Here is a 19,686-nt window from a genome sequence, read left to right on the forward strand (position 1 = left end):
GCAACATTTACAGCTACAAAATATGGGAGGGCCATAAAATTAGCTAAGCATAAAGGTAAGGGAGTCTTAAGCATCCTCTGCTCGCTTTCCAACAACAATATACACAGAATTCACATGGACTACGAAATCAAAAGGAATTTGAATCAAATTAGAATTCTAACAACCTTTTCTCCTGCCTGCTGGGGGCTCAAGGGACATTAACACACACAGACTCACTCTTCTGCATTGTTTCCTCAGGTTTTCATTCTCACTTTCTAAAATTTGTTTATCTAAAATTTGTTTATCAAAGTGGTGATCTGAAATATGATTTACTCTCATACGTGGCTCTGCTCAGCTGCAGCTGGTTTGGCAGTAATGACACACTTTTTCTCTTCACACTCCACCCCTTTTCTGCAGAAGATGGAGTTGGAATATATAATTTTTAGAATCACAGAATCTCCTGAGTTGGAAGAGACTGACAAAGATCATCGAGTCCAACTCCTGTCCCTGCACAGACACCCCAACGATCCCACCCTGTCTCTGAGAGCATTGTCCAAACACTCCTGGAGCTGTGGCAGCCTTGGGGCTGTGCCCATTCCCTGGGGAGCCTGGGCAGTGCTTGACCACCCTGTGGGTGAAAAACTTTTTCCCAATATCCAGCCTAAACCCCCCTGACACAGCTCCAGCTTGTCCTGTACACAAGCAGTGACAAAGACATGCTCTGGTAAATTCTGTCACAAGGTTTGTTAACTCCCACCAGCCAGAGGAGAGATTGCTGACTTGCTTAACATTACACACAAGTCCTGGGTCAAAAATCAGAGCCCAGAACAAAATTGCTTCCAAAGGTCCACTGAGTTTTGAATGTTTCTGCAGTCCTGCCTTACTGAGGTCTCTCAATTTCTATCCAGCTTCTCCCTCACCCTCTTTACCTGAAGCAGCTTTAACACATTAAAAAGCACCACATTATTGACCACAAGCAGAAACACATATCCTTGTACACACTTGGGAAGAACATAAATAACATTTACTGTACTTCAGAGAGGCTCCAGTCTAGGTCAGGTGTAAAAACACAGCAGACACACATTGCTTATACCACCAGCTTCCTTCTAAGGAAAGCATTTTTCCCAAGTCCTGGTTCATCTCTGCTGCAGGTCCCAAATTTTCTGCACACCACCTGACCTCCACATAAGCCTCTCCTGACACAGTGATGAGTGCTAAGTGGCATAAATCCCAGTATGGGAATATGTACATGGTTCTGTGTTCGTAACAATCAGCTAATTCTCATGGATTTTATATGTCCAATTCTCTCCTTCATGTTTCAAGAATGTGCTTCAATGTCTTGCAGCAGAGACAATGATAGTGGTCTACTTCTTTGAAGTAAGGTAACTAGAGAAGGAACTTACTCTTTAAAAGTGCTGTGGAAAAAAAAGAATTAAGAATTAGCCTGACTGATCAAACATGGTACCATCTACACCGAGTCCTTGGCTTGACTCACTTCTTTAAGGACAAGAGGAACTTCTTCAAAGTCTGTACACATTAACAAAAGATGCCACTCACTTTTATTTTTAAAACATCAAAACCAATGAAGTCTGAGGCTGTCTGACCAGGACTGCTGGGTTTGCAAGGAGAAGGACACAGTAGCTTCTGTCAGCCTCAATGACAGCTACATTATCCATGGGAGCTGCAACAGCTCTGCTCTCTCTTATTCAGTTCTCATTCAGGAATTAGACAACCGTCTCCAGAGGATGGGAAAGGAGAATCTACTAAAACTTCATCCAGTCTCACTCTCCTGTGTTCAGTTCAAGGCCTTCAGCAGTCATTCAGGGAAGATGTGAAGTAATTAATTCAACACAAAATTTAAAAATCCAAATTAAAAGCTTGCAATGAGGATTTCTGCCTTGTGTGTGGCACATACGTTTGAAACAAGGCCCACAGTTCATCATTCATAAGTTTGCAACTGAGCCACATATTTCCCAAGGGAGTCAGAATGAATTTCAAGTCTCCTGTGCCTTTAAGTATTAATGAATACTTCTGTAAGTTCAAGAATGTCCCCCGTCCTTCTTTATACACAGAGCCCTCACCTTCAAGCAGCAGCTTGGTGAGATGCCACAGCCTGGGTGCTCGTCTTCTCCACCAGGAAAAGCTCTCCCTGCAGTTCAGAACAAGCCTGTTATGAAGTCCTTCTGAGAAAGGGCACATTCTACAGACAGCAGACCTGCATTCTGGTTTGAGGAGATGATGGGAATGCATTTTCTCTTTGCATAAAGGCATTTCCTTGGAGGCATCAGCAATCCATGCAAATGAAAGGTTTCCAAAAGGTCACTGGCAATATAAAATGTAATTAGCTTAAAAACAGCAAGTATTTTTAGGCACTACTCTGCCCCGGGTTATCTTAGTGTTACTTGGGTTTTTATAATCATAGTTATTATCAGCATTTTTTCCCCCCTTTTGGATTGTAATTAGGAACGAAAAACATCTGACAAATACACTGTTAGAAGACATCATGTTACTCTCAAATAGGTGAGTTAGAGACTTACCACCCATGGCTGTGCACAAACTACACATCATGATTCAAGGTAACACAGCAGCAGGTGCACTTTTATTAACAGGACACAATTTTAAAAAAACAAACAAGTTAATTATGCTGCTGTAAAGTCCAAGCAGTTACTCAAAACTGACAACAGATTTTGCCACGAGCACCAACACCCCACTTGGTATCTACAGCTGGCCCTTCCCAGAGTCGGCAGAGCCCCCAGAACTCGCAGCAGGGCTCAGGGAACAACGACTTGATCCTAAAGTGTTTGGACAAACAAAGCAAAACTCATTCAGCAGTCACTGTATTGGCAGTTCAGACTGGCTGCTGCACTCGAGTGCCCAGAGGAGATAAGTCAAACAATATAGCAAAATTATTTTATTGACAGTTTAGAAAATAATATTTTTGGCTAAAAAAATAAAATTGAAGTTCTAGTCCCTTAACTGCAAGGCTGACACCCCAGTGCTGAGTCAGTGAAGCACAGGATTTACTGGGATGTGGCTCCAACAAAAACGTGACACTTTGCTTTCAAGTTCCTTCTATAAGGAGAAAGTTCATTCTACTGATTGATTGTTTTCTCCAAGTATCCAAACCCTGCTATCAGAACAAATTGCTCAGTCTCTTTCCCACGGGTGCTAACAGCCCTTCCATCTCCTCTGACACCTGTACCAAGTGTGCCCACCACCTTCTCTCTCAAATTGCCCAATTGATTAATCAAGTTAAACTCAGAGCAATTGTTCTCAACCTGCATTTAGCTCGAAGGCTTTTGCTTCTCCATCAGAAGTGAGCGTTGGCTGTGTGCCCACACGTGTCTGTCTGCTAATCCTATCAGTGGCTCTAATAAAAGGTATCTCCTTACAAACCTGGCTCTGCAGATTCTTCTGTGAATCATCAAAATGCACTCTGACTTCAACAAGCTCCAATTCTCACACTAGAGCAAGATTTGTAGAATGGAAAGCAAGGCATAAGACCCAGATGAGCAAGTTCAACTCAGTAAATTGGGACTGTGACACAGCCAGACAACCTGTTTTACAATTCTATCCCTGGTGGCACAGGATTCAGCAGGAGATGGAAGCAGCCCTGCTCCACACTCCCAGCTACAAGAAAAAGGGCTACTTCAGTCTGGCTCTTTAAGTAGATACAGATGCATCAACATAAATGATACTTTTGGTTTTCAAAGGTCAGTTAATGTATTGTGTCCATAACAATTTTTACCTCCAGTGCAAGGTGCACAAAGAGGGACTTTTTCATTAGGATAATCCATGGAAATGTGCTGCTTTGTCAGTAGAGTGCCATAAAAAAAACCTCACAGCTTTTTTTAAAGCATGCTCTCTATTTTATTACTTGTAGATGCTTTGGACTCTATGTACTGCAACTGCCATGGGCTAGATCTGATAATCTCTTATTTGTACAGTCAGAAAGGGACACATTTTGGTTTATTTGCATAAATATTTCAAAAGCTTTCTCTGGCTGAGAAACAGAGAGCCTCTTCAGTAGTTATTCCAGTCGTAAGAATTTGATTGTTGTTGCTTGAATAAAAGGAAAGCTTGGGGGGGTTGTTGTGGGGGTTTTGATGGGACTTTTTTTTGTGCGTGTTTTTTGTTACTGATTTCCATCTCTTAACAGTGAGAACATATTTTAAAAGTTATGAATATGGACATTGTTTTAAATATTGAAAATATGTAAAAATAGTCCATACATAAAATATGACAAGGAAATTATGTTTTGCTGGAACACTGTTCTAAACTCCAGCAGAGCATCACGCCCCAGCCTTCTTTCTGACCACACATCCAGCCCCAACAGGCCCTCTGAATGTCACATCCCACCACAGTTTAAGGGAAAAACAAAACCAAGTCTCTGGCAACAAAATAACTGGACCAGTAGCCATGCATCCCTTCTGAAGCCATCTTTAACTCTATCCCCTCTCCATCCTAAGGAGAGACACATTCCTGCAACAGAATGACTGCACTGAGAAACTGTCAGCATTTCTTCTGAACCAAATACTGTTTCAAAGAGAGACAGAGAGAGGAACTGACTATAAACATATTTCCTTTCTGTGATGCCCATGCAAGAACTAAGCAATTGGTCTGACTTTTGAAATTTAAACAACAAAAAAAATTGTTTTCAATAAATTTCCTTCAACAAGAAATCTTGTGCACAAGGCTGGAAGAAAGGAGAAAGCACCAGCAAGGCATGAACACAGCAAAGATCTTTCCAACAGCTAAGATAACACTTTCTCAGCACAATTTCCTAAGAAGGCCTTCCCTTGACTCCTCCAAACCAACTTCTCCTTCCTTAGCCAGATACCTCAAAAGTATCTGATGCTTCACCAAAAGCTGCACCAGAGCTGTAGCAAAAAGCACAGCTAGTTCAGGAAGATGCCCTGAGGGCTGGAGCACCTCTCCTACAAAGACAGGCTGAGAGAGATGGGGTTGTTCAGCCTGGAGAAGAGAAGGCTCTGGGGAACCCTTATTGTGGCCCTCAGATGCCTAAAAGGAGGCAGAGGGATCTTTTATACAGGCAGAAAGTGGTAAGACCAGGGGCAATGGTTTCAAACTGACAGAGGGCAGGTTTAGACCAAACATTAGGAAGAAATTCTTTACTCAGAGGGTGGTCAAGCACTGAACAGGCTGCCCAGAGAGGCGGGGGATGTCCCATGCCTGGAAGTGTTCAAGGCCAGGCTGGATGGGACCCTGAGCAACCTGGGATAGTGAGTGGCATCCCTGCCCATGGCAATGGGTTGGAAGCAGATGATTTTTAAGGTCCCTTCCAGCCCAAACCATTCTGTGATTCTGTGATTCAAGCTCTCCACAGGAAGAGTATCTGAAACGGGCATATTCACATCAAGATGTTCTACAGCTTCTTCTCTTTCCTTTCACTTGTAACATTTTTTAGCTAATTGGCTCCAGAATTTATAATGCTGGCGACAGCAGCCTGGCCGTGCAAGGCAGAGGAGGTGGAGGAGGAGGGGAGGGAAGGCAGAGCAGCTGCCAAGGCTGCCGGCACCATCTCCTGTTCTCAGCAAGTTACTGCAAAGCCCCAGCCCGAGCTCGGGATGCCGATGCTCACCCGGGCAGCTCAGGGTATCTTATGCTTAGAAATATCACAAGACAACTTAGGAGGTTTTATGCAGACTCCAGAAAAAGCAGGAATCCAAATAAGAAGTGCAGCTAAAACCACCGAATTTTGAAAAGGAGAAAATTAAGCAGCCGAGGGGGGGGAAATGCAATTACAGCAGAAAAAACTGTTTCACCATTAGCATTGCACAATAAGAAGGTTTGTCAGGCACCGGTTTAGCCTACACATGTTCACATCCGTCAGCATTTCCATGATAAATCCTAATTTTCGCCATTGTTGATCACATTGAACTAAAACTTGGTATGCAAGTTTTTAGCACAGATGCTCAAATAAATTATGCACATTAGTCATTTAACTTTCAGAGCAGCAAGAGAAAGCTGCTTTTTGGGAGGGGGGTTGACTGCAATTTATGACAAGTTTTTTTTTGCCTTACACAGCTAAAAAAGACAAGCAGCTCACTTCTTGAATAAACTTTCCAAGCAGTATGTCTTTTGTAGGGATGATAAAACTTTGACAGTAGAAGAGTATTTATGACTAATTAAAAATGCCTTCCCACCACCACCAGGGATATACTTCCAGTATTTTGCTCTATACATTCACAGGCAGCCACAAAGAATATTAAACACATAATGAAAATAGCAATAAGAGCAGCCTGAAGGCAGCAGGCAGGAGAGACTATGTGATCCAGATGAGAAATTGTTCAAGAAGCAGTTAGTTATGGAGCTGAACAAAGTGTACATGCAGATATGATCAACTGATTGAGACACTCCACGCCAGACAATCTATTTTTCAGACATAACCATATTCTGTGAAGTATTTGAACTGATACCACTTCACAGCAGGTTAAAAAATCCCATAGAATTCACTTTTACCTTGGTAAAACGTCTCAGTGTATTCTGGCTGTCCTCATCAATCTGCTCAAAATAAACAATATCAACAGTACCCCAAAGTACTTTAAAAAATCCATAGTCTTTGAAAGTCTTGTTATTACAGCAACTACAGTAGGTGTTCGAGTGAATGAGTATAAAAAGACAGAAAATTCATTCTGCATTCTGCCACCAATCTTCCTCTGGCTTCCCATGACTGCTCAAGAAAGCTATATTGCAGTTCTAGCATTACAAATTAAGAGACAAAGCTGTTAAACACAGCCTTGTTTGACTGTTGCTGTGTTCTCATGAAACACTTACACAGTCCAGGAGCCACGGTCACTACGGTCATTCTAAGATACTGTATGGGAAGACACAGATGTGTATTTGGAGGAGAAAGGAACAAAAATTCTTAACAAGTATGGATATATAGGAATTAATGTGTTTTATTTGCCTTGAAAACAATGAGGTGCAGAGTAGGCAGGATACATGACCAGAGATGTTTGATTCATGAGGTGAGAACGTGAGAAACTCGTGTCACTGTACAAAGTGACTCAACACCCAGGAAAACACTCCAGAAACTAAGTCCAGACTTCTTGGGCACCATTCATCTACCTCATCCATGGAACCACCCTGGTGACTTCAGCACTGATTCCAAAGACATCACCAAACTGACAGGCCCTACTCTTTCCAACTCACATCAAATTTTTCAAGGCATACTGCCACGTTGCAGAGGCAATAAAAGACAAATCCCTAAGAACTGGAAATCTTAAAGCACTACAATTCCCAGAGCTCTATACAAAGCTTGGCAGCAGGCTGAATATGTGGTTTTACATAATACTACTGGTTTCAAAGTAGAATATTTCTGTGCTGCTGCCTACTGCACAGCTGAGATTACAATTCCTCCCTTTGTATTCATATCACAAATATAACATGGATGTGGGGCACTCTGCCCATCAGCCTCCTGTAAATCATTAATTTGATCATAGCATCCCTCTGCTAAGAAGGAGAGAACAAAAATAATAGATAATAAGTTTTGACTTCTAATTACTTCAATAATTCTAAATATCCATTCTGGTTTCTGAGAACTCTGGACTGGTATTAAGATACATCTATTTCATCTTGAATTTTTAGGAATTTTAATCTCACAAAAGTGAAAGATTTATAGTGTAGATGTGAGTCATGCACAGGAGAGATGCAAGGCACATTTCTCCTTCTCTAACTTTGTGTGCAGCTGCAAACACGGTGCCTGCTGTGCCACACACTACCAAGAACAGCCTATGCTTCCTACCAAACTAGCTGGTTATTTTTATACATTCTTCTGGTCAAAAATGCCCACTGCTACCAAGGGAATGCTGAATCAGCATCTCCAGATGAGCACTAACAAATGAAAGCCATCGTTCATTCCAGTAATAAAGAGATGCACAGACATCAGGGATGATGTTGGTAGGAACACCCAGGGTCAGTCACTACCCTGGAACAAGAAGAACAATTAAGAACAGAGTTAAATAGCTTCTACATTTTTTTAAAATCATTAGAAGTGATCAGAGCACTGAACAGATTGCTCTCACAAATTATTCTTGAATGGTCTCCCAGAAGCACAGTCAAATAAAAGGTAAGAAACCAAGTACTAATATTTGTACTGGTTGTGCACTCTACAGTCTCCACAGAGCTCCAGGCTGGGAAGATGGTATCATTATAGCTTTGTCTATCCCCTCTAGGCTGCTTTTTTTGGCTTTTTCTACATATTTTCTTTTTAAACTGAGAGAGAATAGTTCCATGAGATCAAGAACCAAAGTTGCCTGGTTTCCCATGGATTTCTCTCTCCAATGGTGACTCTTGACTCAAGCAGACTTCTTTTTCTCATACCAAAATCACATGAAACATGAAAAGCATGGAAACAATGCCAACAACATTACCATGGTAGTCTCAAACGCCACGAGCCTTTGGAAAGCATGGAATGGCAGAAATGATGGTGCTGCCAGGGTGTGAGGACAGAGCTCCCTCAGTGCTGCCTGATCTCCAAAGGAGCCTTCCTGACAATGGAACATTCCCAAGAGTCTGCTTGCAGGGCTCTGATCCCAGACACGACCTCAGGGCATGGCCTCAGGATGTCTCTCCTGGAGACAGAGATCTGACTCCCTTAAACTTGCTGGAATTCATTATTTTTGAGACCTCCACCATCTGCCAAACTTGATAGAACACAACTTGCAAGTTCAAAAGTGTAGGGTAAGCACAGACAAATCTCATTTACATACACACACAAAGCACAGTAATAAGCCTCACTTCCTCAGGAAATCAGACTAAAAATGGCACAATCATGAAAAGCAAAGGTCTGGGCAAAATCCCATGTTTTTCAAATTGGAAGCATAAGTCAATGTCTTGGCTAAATTATTTTTTGCCTTCCTATTTTCTGCTAACTATATGATAGAAAAAAAACAGGAAAGCTTTGTATCTACCTAATTAGAGTAATGAATAACCAGATGTTGCTCTAGAAGCTTACTGTATGAATATGTAGATTGGTCACTTAATGAGACACTATCGAGTAGCTTCTGGTGTAGAAGTGCAGAAAAGATCCATTTTGGAGAAAAGGAAAAGCAGCAACTACAGTCATTCCTTCATCATCTCACTCTGTAAAATGAATGCAGAACCTGCCAGCAGTTAATATTGCCCTGAAGCACTGTAAATAAACATTTGTCTGGTATTAGGTACACAGACACCTCCACATATAAATCAAGGTGCAATGTGCCATATAGATGAACAAAGGAAGAAAAAAAAAATCACCACCTAGTCCTATATTAGACATTAAGTGCTTCTTTTGATCACAAAATAACTCATAAAGCCTATTAAAAAGCTAGCACTTCTTTCTCTGTCAGATAAAGGACACTTCACTGTAATTAAACTTCTGTCCAACTTTCCAGAAGATTAGGGGAAGAAGTCTGACAGGCTCTATTTGTTTTTGTGACTGACACTCATTGGGACATCCAAGGAACAGAGAGGTTGGGCAAAAGATTTACAACACTTCTGAGCTAACAGCATTTATGAAGATGGACAGGTCTGGGCTTATCATCACTCATTCGTTTTTTTTTATTAAAAAAAAATCCCTGCTGCCCAACTCTAAAGCATTTTATGTTCAGTTTGCAATCTACATTCCCTGGTCTTCGATGGTTTGGGGTTTTATTTCATTTTAAGCAACAACACACATGGCAGGTTGTTTGGGTAAATCAGCTTTACATGATTTATATGAATAAAGGTGGTAAACAACCATGTCTCTTAACAGAACTTCCTGAGCACTAGCAGTAGGAAAACCCTTTTTCAAACACATTCTCTGTGTCCCTTTTCCCATATGAAACAGTATGTCAAAACACATGGCTGGGTTTCTGACACGAGGTGATGTGAATAAGCCACCAGCTCCAGGATCTCAACACCAGAACCAAGGATTTACTGCTCTTCCATTTTCCTTGGTGTCCTTCATCCTGCCCAGAACCAACTTCACCTTTGTGTTTCCTCATATTTGACTTCCCACAAGACATCTCGAGGTCCAGAGTCAATATTGCACTCGGACAAAAAGAGCAGAAGCAGAAAAGGGAGGGACCACGAGTAACCATTTTCATAGTATGTCTTTCAGAAGTGCAGCAAAGCTGAAGCCATAAAGAAGCATCATTCCTTCACGTGAGCCATCTCACAGGACAACATTTCAAATTCTAGAATACTTTGCCAGGATTGTTCTCGGAAATCTCTCCAGAGACTTCAAATATGCAGATAGGAAGCAGGCACAATAAATATGCAGCTTTTCACACTTTAAAAAAGTAGTGTAACTGCTACATCATTTCTCCATAAGACAAAATCTGAAGAACCACTTGGCTGCCTTTCCATATTCCAAACTACAACCACCAACACATTTCAGTGTACCACACCTACAGCAGGGGAAAAATGGGCTTTATCCAGTGGTTGCTGCATGGTTAAACTGACCCACTAATTAAACACCTTCCTTCCATCACCTCTTCCTAAACAGCAGAGCAGGTACACTTTTTGCTATCAAAGTGGCCCTGAGCAATCTTCTTTTGAGCTTTTGAACCTTTGGATTGTTATCTTTGCTCTGCAGTTAAAAAGCTCCACAACACTTCCTGCTGCTGCTGCTGCAAGTGTAATTTACTCTATTTATACGACTTCTAGCAACACACTCCAAAACAGCACTGAGAGTCCATCACGCACGATTAATGGCACTTTCAGCTACATTACTCAGCCATCCTGAAGCTGCCAAGAGAAGTGAGTTTCTGCCCATGTGCTCAGTGCTAAAGTGACCCTCTCCTCTTGCCCCATGCTGGCACCACAGGAAGGTTTTCTCCCCTTAGCAAAAATAGCAAGCTCTGAGGGAGTCTACACAACTCAAACGTGTAAACAATCACTGTTAAAAGAAATTGATTTAATCCTACTGCTCAGGAAATTCAGTCCTGTGGTTCTGTGTCTAAAAGCATCCAATGTGAGTGACGGAGCAAATAGGATATGCATCATCATTTGATCTCTGGGAGGCCTGGAGACACTGGCAATTGCACAGGCTACACAAAACACAGATTGCAGTGCAGATCCCCATGCAGGGAAATACCCCAGCAAAGGTGGGTTTGTAGTGATGTTGCCTCTTTGTGGTGGGATCATCTCTATTGCCTTTTTAATTACACAAACACTGGCTCTGAAAAATGCACAGTAATAAATGGAAAGCAGGTCAAGAATGAAGGAATGAGAACAAGTAAATATTCTGTTTAGTGAAGCCATTCAGAAAAGGTTTTTACCAGTGTGTTCATCAGCCATAACTCCCCACTCTAGACCAACTACAGGACACTGGAAGCAGAAACAGCAGCTGGCAAGCGTCTACCACAGTCACTGAACAGTGTGGGAAAGCATCATTGGGAATAAAAACCAAGATGATTGCAGTGTAAAGACAGAGAGAGAATAATCAGCTTGCAAACCCCCCACCACCTTCCAGGCACTCTCCTGCCTGTGTTTAAAAGCTTGGTGATGAACACGCACACATCCACTGCACAAAGACTCCATATCTGCCCTGTAGGGAAGAGGGCCATAGAACCCTCTTTAACACTCAAATCTCTTCTACTAAACACATTTACATTTTTGCACTGCAGCAACAGGTAAGCCAGGACTATTTGTGATTCTCTCATAAATTCAGGTGCTGACTTCTGATGATGTTTTCCTAAGCATCTGCCAATTCATTAATTTTAATGGAGAAAACTTATCAAAGTTTTTAGGGTAGACACAAACGTTGTGGTGTTTGTACTGCACATTGCTCTGTACACACATAACCACTGACTGTATAAATCAAACATTGCACTATCACCACCAAAGACAACATATTTCAACTAAGGGCAAAAGAACCTGTGGCTGAAAAAAATAACAATAGAAAGCTGAATAAGTGCTGGCCTCCATCACTAGAGGGAGGCATGATCACATATTAAGTTACTGTATTACACAGACAATCCTGAACACAATTATGAAACAAATAAAAGAGAAGACCATCAGCTAAATCTGGAAAAGATTTATGGAAAGGAGAAAATTAGATTTGCTTCCTTAACAACGTTTTATTTCCAAAAAGTCAAAGCTTTCTGCTGGGAACTTTCAAATCACCTGTACTGAAAGGTTTTTAAAAATTCATCTTATTGCCTTCTTTTTAAGGCAGAATAAAGTATGTGATAGAAGGAAGTCAAAATTATCAGTTTCAGAAATGACACACAGCATTGCATCAGGAAAATGTCAGAATTTTAATTTGAGCAGCTTTACAGCCCATTTAACTTGAAATCAAAAAGTAATTTTAATCATATTTTTATTTTTAAACTAAATTGGCACAATTATATCTAGATGAACAGGCACTACCAAAAAGCTGCTTTTTCAACAGACCCATGGCCATTAATAAATTTAGAAAAAGCACTTCTCTGAGAGGTTGTGAAAAACAGCCCAAAAAAAAAAAACCCAAATCAGTAACTCGAACACTACCATCATTCTTTTATTTGATCGTTTAATCAATTGTGGATTTGAGGGTTTGCTTAGTTTATTTTTAATATACAGAATGTCTTCTTTATATTTGTGAGAGGTTTTTTTTTTTTCCCCCTGTAAACTTCACAGCAAAAACCACCAAACAATTTGGCTGGCTCATTCCTGGGAATTTACACTTAGCTAACCATTTTACAAGTGACTAAACAGTTTCATTAACAGCAGCAGCACAACCAAAGCTTTTAACACCTGGCTTGAATCCTGCCCATCATTAGGAAGGCGGAGCCCAAAACACGATCATCTCTTGAACCAAAATGCAGCTCCTACCTCAGGAGACACATCAGGAAATGCTGCCCAGGTCAAGCTAAGTGTGCTCACCCAGAGCTCAATCACACAGTATTTGACTGCTTTACATTCAGCATTTTTACACCAAAGGCTGAAATTCTCCACAGTCCTGTTGCTCAGACAAGGCAGCTATGACCCTGCAATGCAAACAGTCCAGGGCCTTCTTGAAAGGCAGAGGTACTGCTTTGAACAAGAACAGACAGAAGGCTCCTAATGTGAGGAATTAAACAGGGAGGGAAGCAGGAATATGTGCACTGAGGGTGAGAAGCACTGTCTGGCACACTGTGGAACTGTGTTCAGAAAGGCTGTGGAACCAGTGCAGTCTGGAAAGTTTAGCTCTGGCAGACAAATTCATTTCCCCATTACATATTCCGTCCCACTGGAGGGCAATGGTTTAAACACCGTCATGTTTCAAACAAGCATCTCACTCCATAAACAGACTGCTCCTCTCAAAGCCTGGCAGTACTTTGCCACCAGAACTGCTAACATCCTTTTCCTCCACCATCTCTACAACTTGGTCCTTTTTAGCAGTCAAATCACAGTTCTCAGAGCCCCTACTCCCTTTCCCATACCCAGATGGGTACTTGGCACATTTTGCTTTGTGACATTCCCTTTCCAGATGAAATTGTCTGGGAAAGCAACTCACTTCCCCTTGCAAACACTGTAGCTCCTAACATTAAAGCTTGATTAACTCTTCACAGCATCACCCACAGTTCTTCATCTTTTTCTTCCTGCAAGGAGTTCAGTAAGCAAAAAGCCCTTTATCAACGAGAAAGAATAGAAGGCAGCACAGAAGGCTCCACGGAACAGCAAAGAAATACAAAGAGCTGGTCTCCCAGTTTGCAGTCCTTGTTTCCTTTCTCTGTGCTTTAACACAGCAATCTTGCTACCAGCATCCCCTCCTGGAGTCACTCACCTGTTCATGAAGGTGGAGTTCTGCTCTTTCAGGACAAGCTCCCGTTGCTGCAGGGCCACAATTTGCCTCGAGAGGTCGTCAGGTGTCCTATGCAATTAAAACAAAATAAAAACTTATAACAAATCCTTGGTTGCAAATCTGTATTCCATATATAACCATAAAACAGGTCTCACCAAAAGCAGCCAAGGCAATTTCCTGGGGCCAAAGCTCTTGCAGTCCCTTAGAACAACACAGAGCTGCAGCCTGGCCAGCTCACGTAAAATCCAAAGCCACCACAGCAAGAGCACAGGATTAGTAAGAGGGTAAGAAAAGGAGGAAATAAACATAAATACAGACTGTACAATTCAACAACTCTGGCTACTGCTGAACATCCTCTGAGAGCATAGAGGTTCAGGTACATCATAGGTGACTCAGCAGTTCCCACAGAGTTACCAGTGTGCTGACTTCAGAGGCCCTCACACACACTCCATAGTGAGCCACGGGAGAAAAAACCCAAATCTCTCAGCTCTGGGTAACACTTCAGATGTCACTGATAATCTTTTCTTGTCAAAGAGATCAGAGACTTCTACAGACCCGCTAGCGACAACTCTGCAGGTGTCAGAAATAGGTTTATTTTTCCATCAAATCCAGTGACAAATCCTTAAAGGTAATGGAATGGGATCAAGATAGCTCCAGTCTGGCAGTTCCATCAGCAGTCTCTGCAGGAGGAAACTGTTCTTTTGGAGGCCTCTCTTAAAGTCATAAAAATAAAAATTTGTCTTGCACCATCAGAAAGGTTTTCCCACCCCAAAATAGAAGCATCTCTATCACACTTCCCAAAGGAAAGAAAGCTGAAAAGAGCATCCCTGTATGTACTGGGTACACACATCTCGTGCTCCAGCAAGATGCACCATCCACAAAGGGGAAGAGTGACCGAGACCTTGAAAGGGCTTTTCATAGGGAGCAAGTGGGAAGTCAGTTTTGTAGCAGTGAAATCTGCAGAGACACAATCTATCATGTCTCCCGAAAAGCAAGTCAAGGATCCACTGTTGCTGGCAGGTGAAACTAGGCCTGGTCAGATTCTACACTATTGAATACAGCGCTGGAATGAGGCTGCTGCCACTCCAAAAACTGAACAGGGCGAAGTGCCTCTAGCCTGATCATTGGATTCTGACTGAATCTAGGACTAAAGAAGCCCTTTCTCTGATGTAAGTATTTTTCAGCCAACTACTCACATCAATAAAAAGGCATTGCTTTTTCTCTTTAATCATCTGTCACTTCCAGTCAAGTGAAAATTAGTTAAACACTGAGTTGGTGCAGATAGGATTCAATTTTGGCAATCCCAGCTGAAAGATTCCTGCATTTCACTTCCAGAATTGCAAACCTGTACCCTTCCTCAGCAGAAAATTTTGAGGCCTCTACTACCACTTGTGTTACATCCAAGTCTTAATAGTCAATATACAATAAAACAGATGGAAGTGTTCTCCCATCAGACAGTAGAGACACAGATTGCAGCAAAGAAATCAGTCAGGACAGGACATCACATCACACTCACTAGCCAAGGGAATTATGAGGAGAAACCAAGACACAACCTGGAGACAGCTTGGCTAAAACATCTGAATATAAAATTCTGGTAGCAGAGACAAGTCAATTTTAAGCCAAAATGCACCTGAATTTTCAAATGCGCTGCAGTATTAAATAACACTTTAAAGTTCTGTAGCTGAGCCTGAAGGGATCCTTAACTTGAGCAGTTCACCAGCTCTTTACTGAGGGCTACTAATGGCTGGGCATCAGAGGAAACACCCCAGGAAAATGGACTGGGCCCACTTAGGCTGTTTAGCAAAACGAAGCTGTAAGCAGACACACCAATTTCCACAGGAAAAATCTTTGTACAGTGTAATGCCAAGTCAACAAGGCTCCGAAGAATGCACTTCTAAGCCTCTAATAAATGACCTAAATACAGCAGATTTATCATAAGGATAATTAGTACCTCTGGCCGTGTTGAGTGCCAGCCCCCAACACCAGTGTTTGGTCCCTGCATCAATGAAATAATTTCACAGATTCTTCACAGATTCCTTTTTTTTATATACAAAAAAAGTATATCTGCCTTGATTTTTTTTCTCAGTTTTTCAGAAATTCAGACCATAATCTGTTAGGACTAAGATGAGGAACTGAAATTAATCCAATAGTAAAATGAGAGAGAACTATAAAAGCCACAGATTTCTAGTAATGATAGCTCCTGACGGATTTCCAATAAAAAACAATCATCCTCATCTGTTCAGCCATTCAAACCAACAATCAGCTCCCAATCTCAGTTCCAGCAATTGGCAGCTTTAGGTTTACACTTAGTTCTGGACGGTGTTTTATTGGCATTAGATACCTTTCATTACTTTATTTCTTTTTAAGTGGAGCAGCTAGATATACATATATACAGTCAGATATACGTAGATACACAGTCAATCCCCTGTAAAGAAAAGTTCACTTTCTGTAACACTAAATCATGTCAGGTGATGAGAGACAAAGACACCACTGCATGCACTCTGCTGCCAAACACCCTTATTGAGAGGTTTCAAAGCCTGGTTCCGAGGTCTGCACCCTACCCTGAGCACCAGCAGTTTGGCAAAAGCTGAATTTCCACAGATCCAAGTAGAGGAATGACGCTGCATGCACAATAAAATTAAATCGGAGCTTTCAATTTGATGACAATTGGTCAAGTCCCAAAGCACTGCAAACACCAACCAGCTGTAACCAGCCCTCTCATTGCATGAGTTTCTGCAAACAATGCCATGGAAAGAGAGAAATTTGTCAGCATCCCAACACACAGCAGGCATGTTCTGGCCTTGAGAGCCTTGGCTGATGTCTGTAATTTTTGCTAAGCTCTGTCCATTCCCTATGGAACAGCTGATACCAAAACCAGTATTAGAAAAGACAAGGGATCTGCTTTAAGAGGATCTTTATGACAACACAGCTTTCCAACACTACTGGAATCACCACGGCTTGTTGAGGGAAGTTTGAAACCCTGTCCTCACCTAAACAGAGCCAGAACTCCCTTTCTGAAAAGCTGAGCACTGCCATTATGTTTGCTCTGCAAACCTGTAGGCAGCTTCCTTCCCCACGGAGTAACAGAGCCCATGGAACCACCAAAAACCCCACACCTTGTGTGCATCAGGCATGCAAAAACCTGTAAAGGGACACATGGAAGGGTCCAGTTCAGGGCAGTGTGTTACCAAAACGGATTTGTGTGCTTTGTAATCAAAGTTCACATGAACAAGCGACAAAGTGGCTTCCAAAATGCAGGAGCAAATGAAATCACTGCCCTCAGCTCCCTTCTCCTGAGTAAGGCACAAGGAGCCAAAAGCTAGAATATTCTTCCTCTGTCCCACCTTCCCATCCTGAGACCCTCTTTCCTTAAGCAAAATTCATAAAAACAAACAGTTGAATTTAAGCCCAATTTGGCAAAGGTTTTCTTTTGCCCTAAACCAGCAAATTAGTCCAGCAGTTCACAGCACAGTAAGGCAGGAGGGGGACAAACCCAAAGCTCTTTGCCTTCCTTTGAAGCACAGATAATTTGAAAAGAAGCAATTTAAGAATGATGAAAATGTAAAACCATTCAAGTGAAGTGAAAAATTAACTTAATGGGATGTCCAAACAAGTCACACAATGACTTTTAGTGCCCACTGTCATACTTTTTAAACTTTTAAGGAAAATGGCTTATGTTATTTTGTATACCTTTTTTTTTAATGCACACAACTGACATTTCCTAGGATCTGGAGGAACGCTCCGCTCTTAGTTAAGGATCTATTACCATTTCAGTACAAACTCTGACAGTTACACACTGAGAATTAGCTGTCGAGGTAACATTTAAACCAAGACTGTAAGTAGATGAAAATGTTAAAGAAAAAAATTTTTAATTTATAATTTATTAGAATGTCAACTTCTTATTGCTTCTATAAAATGTTTCAAAATGCACAGCAAAGGAAGAGTTTTGATTGTAGCTAGAGATCAGACATTAAATTTTAAGTATGGAAGTGCAAGACAAAAGTAAAACTAAAGAGAAAAATAGGCACTTCATCAACTATGTTTGGAGGACTGAGTTCTTCACTGTTTTTTGTTTAATTAAATTTGATTCAAACTACCAAACTAATATCACATTTATAATACTAAATTACTCAGAATTACATGTTTTTGGAACTCTGCTGAATTAATACTTCTCTTTACATTTTTAGCTCAGTATGAATATACAATGACAGATTTGGTTGTCTCAACTAAGTCATATTAAATTGAAATGGAACATTACCAGATTTTTGGCACAGTATTTTCAGTTTTACACTTAAACATAATTAACTGACAAAGACCAGAGACAGACGTTTGTATTAAAGTGTTTGTTAAGAAAATAAGGCACAGAAAGGGAAGCCACATCTGCTTCATCCTCTTCTATGAAAAACAACTTCCAGGTGTTTTTGTGGGTTTTGATTTGGGTTTTTTTTTAAAGGTAATCCCCCAGAAGTACAAAATATTTATTTTGTTCCTTATCTGTTTTTGTATTGTGTATAAGGAAACATAAGAAGATTCTGAAATTCTCCTCTCCCCAAGAAGAACCTTTCCTACTTTTACAAAAATAATTTCATCTTCTTCCTAGGGAGGAAAACAACAGCATCTGAAGAACAAACAGAATGGTAACATGACAACAAGAGAAGATTTCTGGAAAAGCAGTTTAGTTGCTTTAAATATTTCTCTATGATTAGAAAGGTCATGGAATGCCTGTAATAGTCTTTTCCTGTATGCTTGAAGTGAGTCTCAAAAATCCTCTTTGTGTATTTCATCTCCTCAACTGCTTTAACTCCTCTATCTCTGGTTTACAGGACTCCTGTCTATCTCTGAAGCTTCACCAAGTCCAAAAGCAGCTCAGTTCCTGGAAGGACTTGCCCTGCAAGAAAGTTCAACAAATAACAATAATCACAACAGCTCACAAAGACTTCCCAGGGTACAGCAGAAAGTCCTAAGGTTTAATTTGGTCATATTAACTCTACGTTTGTTATGAGAAAGGTATAAACTGCTTAATATCACTTTCTCCTCAAAAATGCATCCCCTCCCTGGGAACATTCCTTAGCTCCCCTTCCCCTAGAGGAAAATATTGCCACTAAAATCCGGTGTCCAGACCTGGAAGTTGTGAGAGTTAACTTTCACAACAACAATTCTCCTGCAGAGAAGCCCCTTCAAGCTGCAGTCCAGCTAGTTACCCCTGTTTGTTGGTATCTCCATGCCTACATCCTCCCTTTCTATTCCTGACTACAGTAACTAATCCATATGGTCTGGAATCTCCTACACACATTAGTCACAAAGACAAATCCTCAATGTTTCCAGGCAATTAGGACACATTTAGTGCTTTGCAGCACTTTGATTAAAATGTTTTGAAGAACAGTCACAAACCTTTACTCATTCAAATGAAGGTGCCAAGACCTGTCAAACCCACAAAACTAAGGTATACCTGAGACTGTTTCTCCAACAAAGTGGCTGCTTAATATTTTATGTACAAAGTAAATGGAGGAAATCTGCAGTGTAAGTGGAAGCAATAAGCAATCTCAGCCTCAGAGGTTCCCTTCATTTAGAGAACTCTTACTTGTGTACAGATAGAATCAACAAATCCAATTGCTCTTTACCAAAGCAAATGTCCCCATTAACCACTTGAAGCAGAAGAACAACTTATTTGTAAGAAAACATTTTAAGTGTTTATAAGTGCCTTGACAATTCTAAAGACAATTGATACGTCTCTTTTGAAGCAATTGCAAAATTAGCAATTAATCCAATCAAGCCCTAATTTGAAGAGGGGAGGAAAAAAAAAGGAAGAAAACCGTATTAGATTCTAGTTAATAGGCTTCTTTGGATTTTAATGAAGAAAGCTTTTTTCCTCCCAAAGTTAACAATATGGCATCGTAACAACTCCTCGTTCAAGCGCCATTTCTACTTTAAAGATATAGATAAGGGCTCAA

General features: G+C 41.0%; 1 protein-coding gene across 1 annotated transcript in view; it reads right to left on the reverse strand.

Annotated features, from left to right (window-relative positions):
• MAD1L1 (mitotic arrest deficient 1 like 1) overlaps nucleotides 1-19,686 on the reverse strand; it is a 348,979-nt gene that overhangs the window by 298,703 nt on the left and 30,590 nt on the right. Inside the window, exon 10 of the mRNA XM_032126012.1 lies at nucleotides 13,718-13,804. Within this exon, the coding sequence (XP_031981903.1) occupies nucleotides 13,718-13,804 (87 nt within the window). The remainder of the gene's footprint in view (nucleotides 1-13,717; nucleotides 13,805-19,686) is intronic.

Source organism: Corvus moneduloides, chromosome 16 (assembly GCF_009650955.1).
Source record: "Corvus moneduloides isolate bCorMon1 chromosome 16, bCorMon1.pri, whole genome shotgun sequence".
Classification (NCBI taxonomy): Eukaryota; Metazoa; Chordata; class Aves; order Passeriformes; family Corvidae; genus Corvus; species Corvus moneduloides.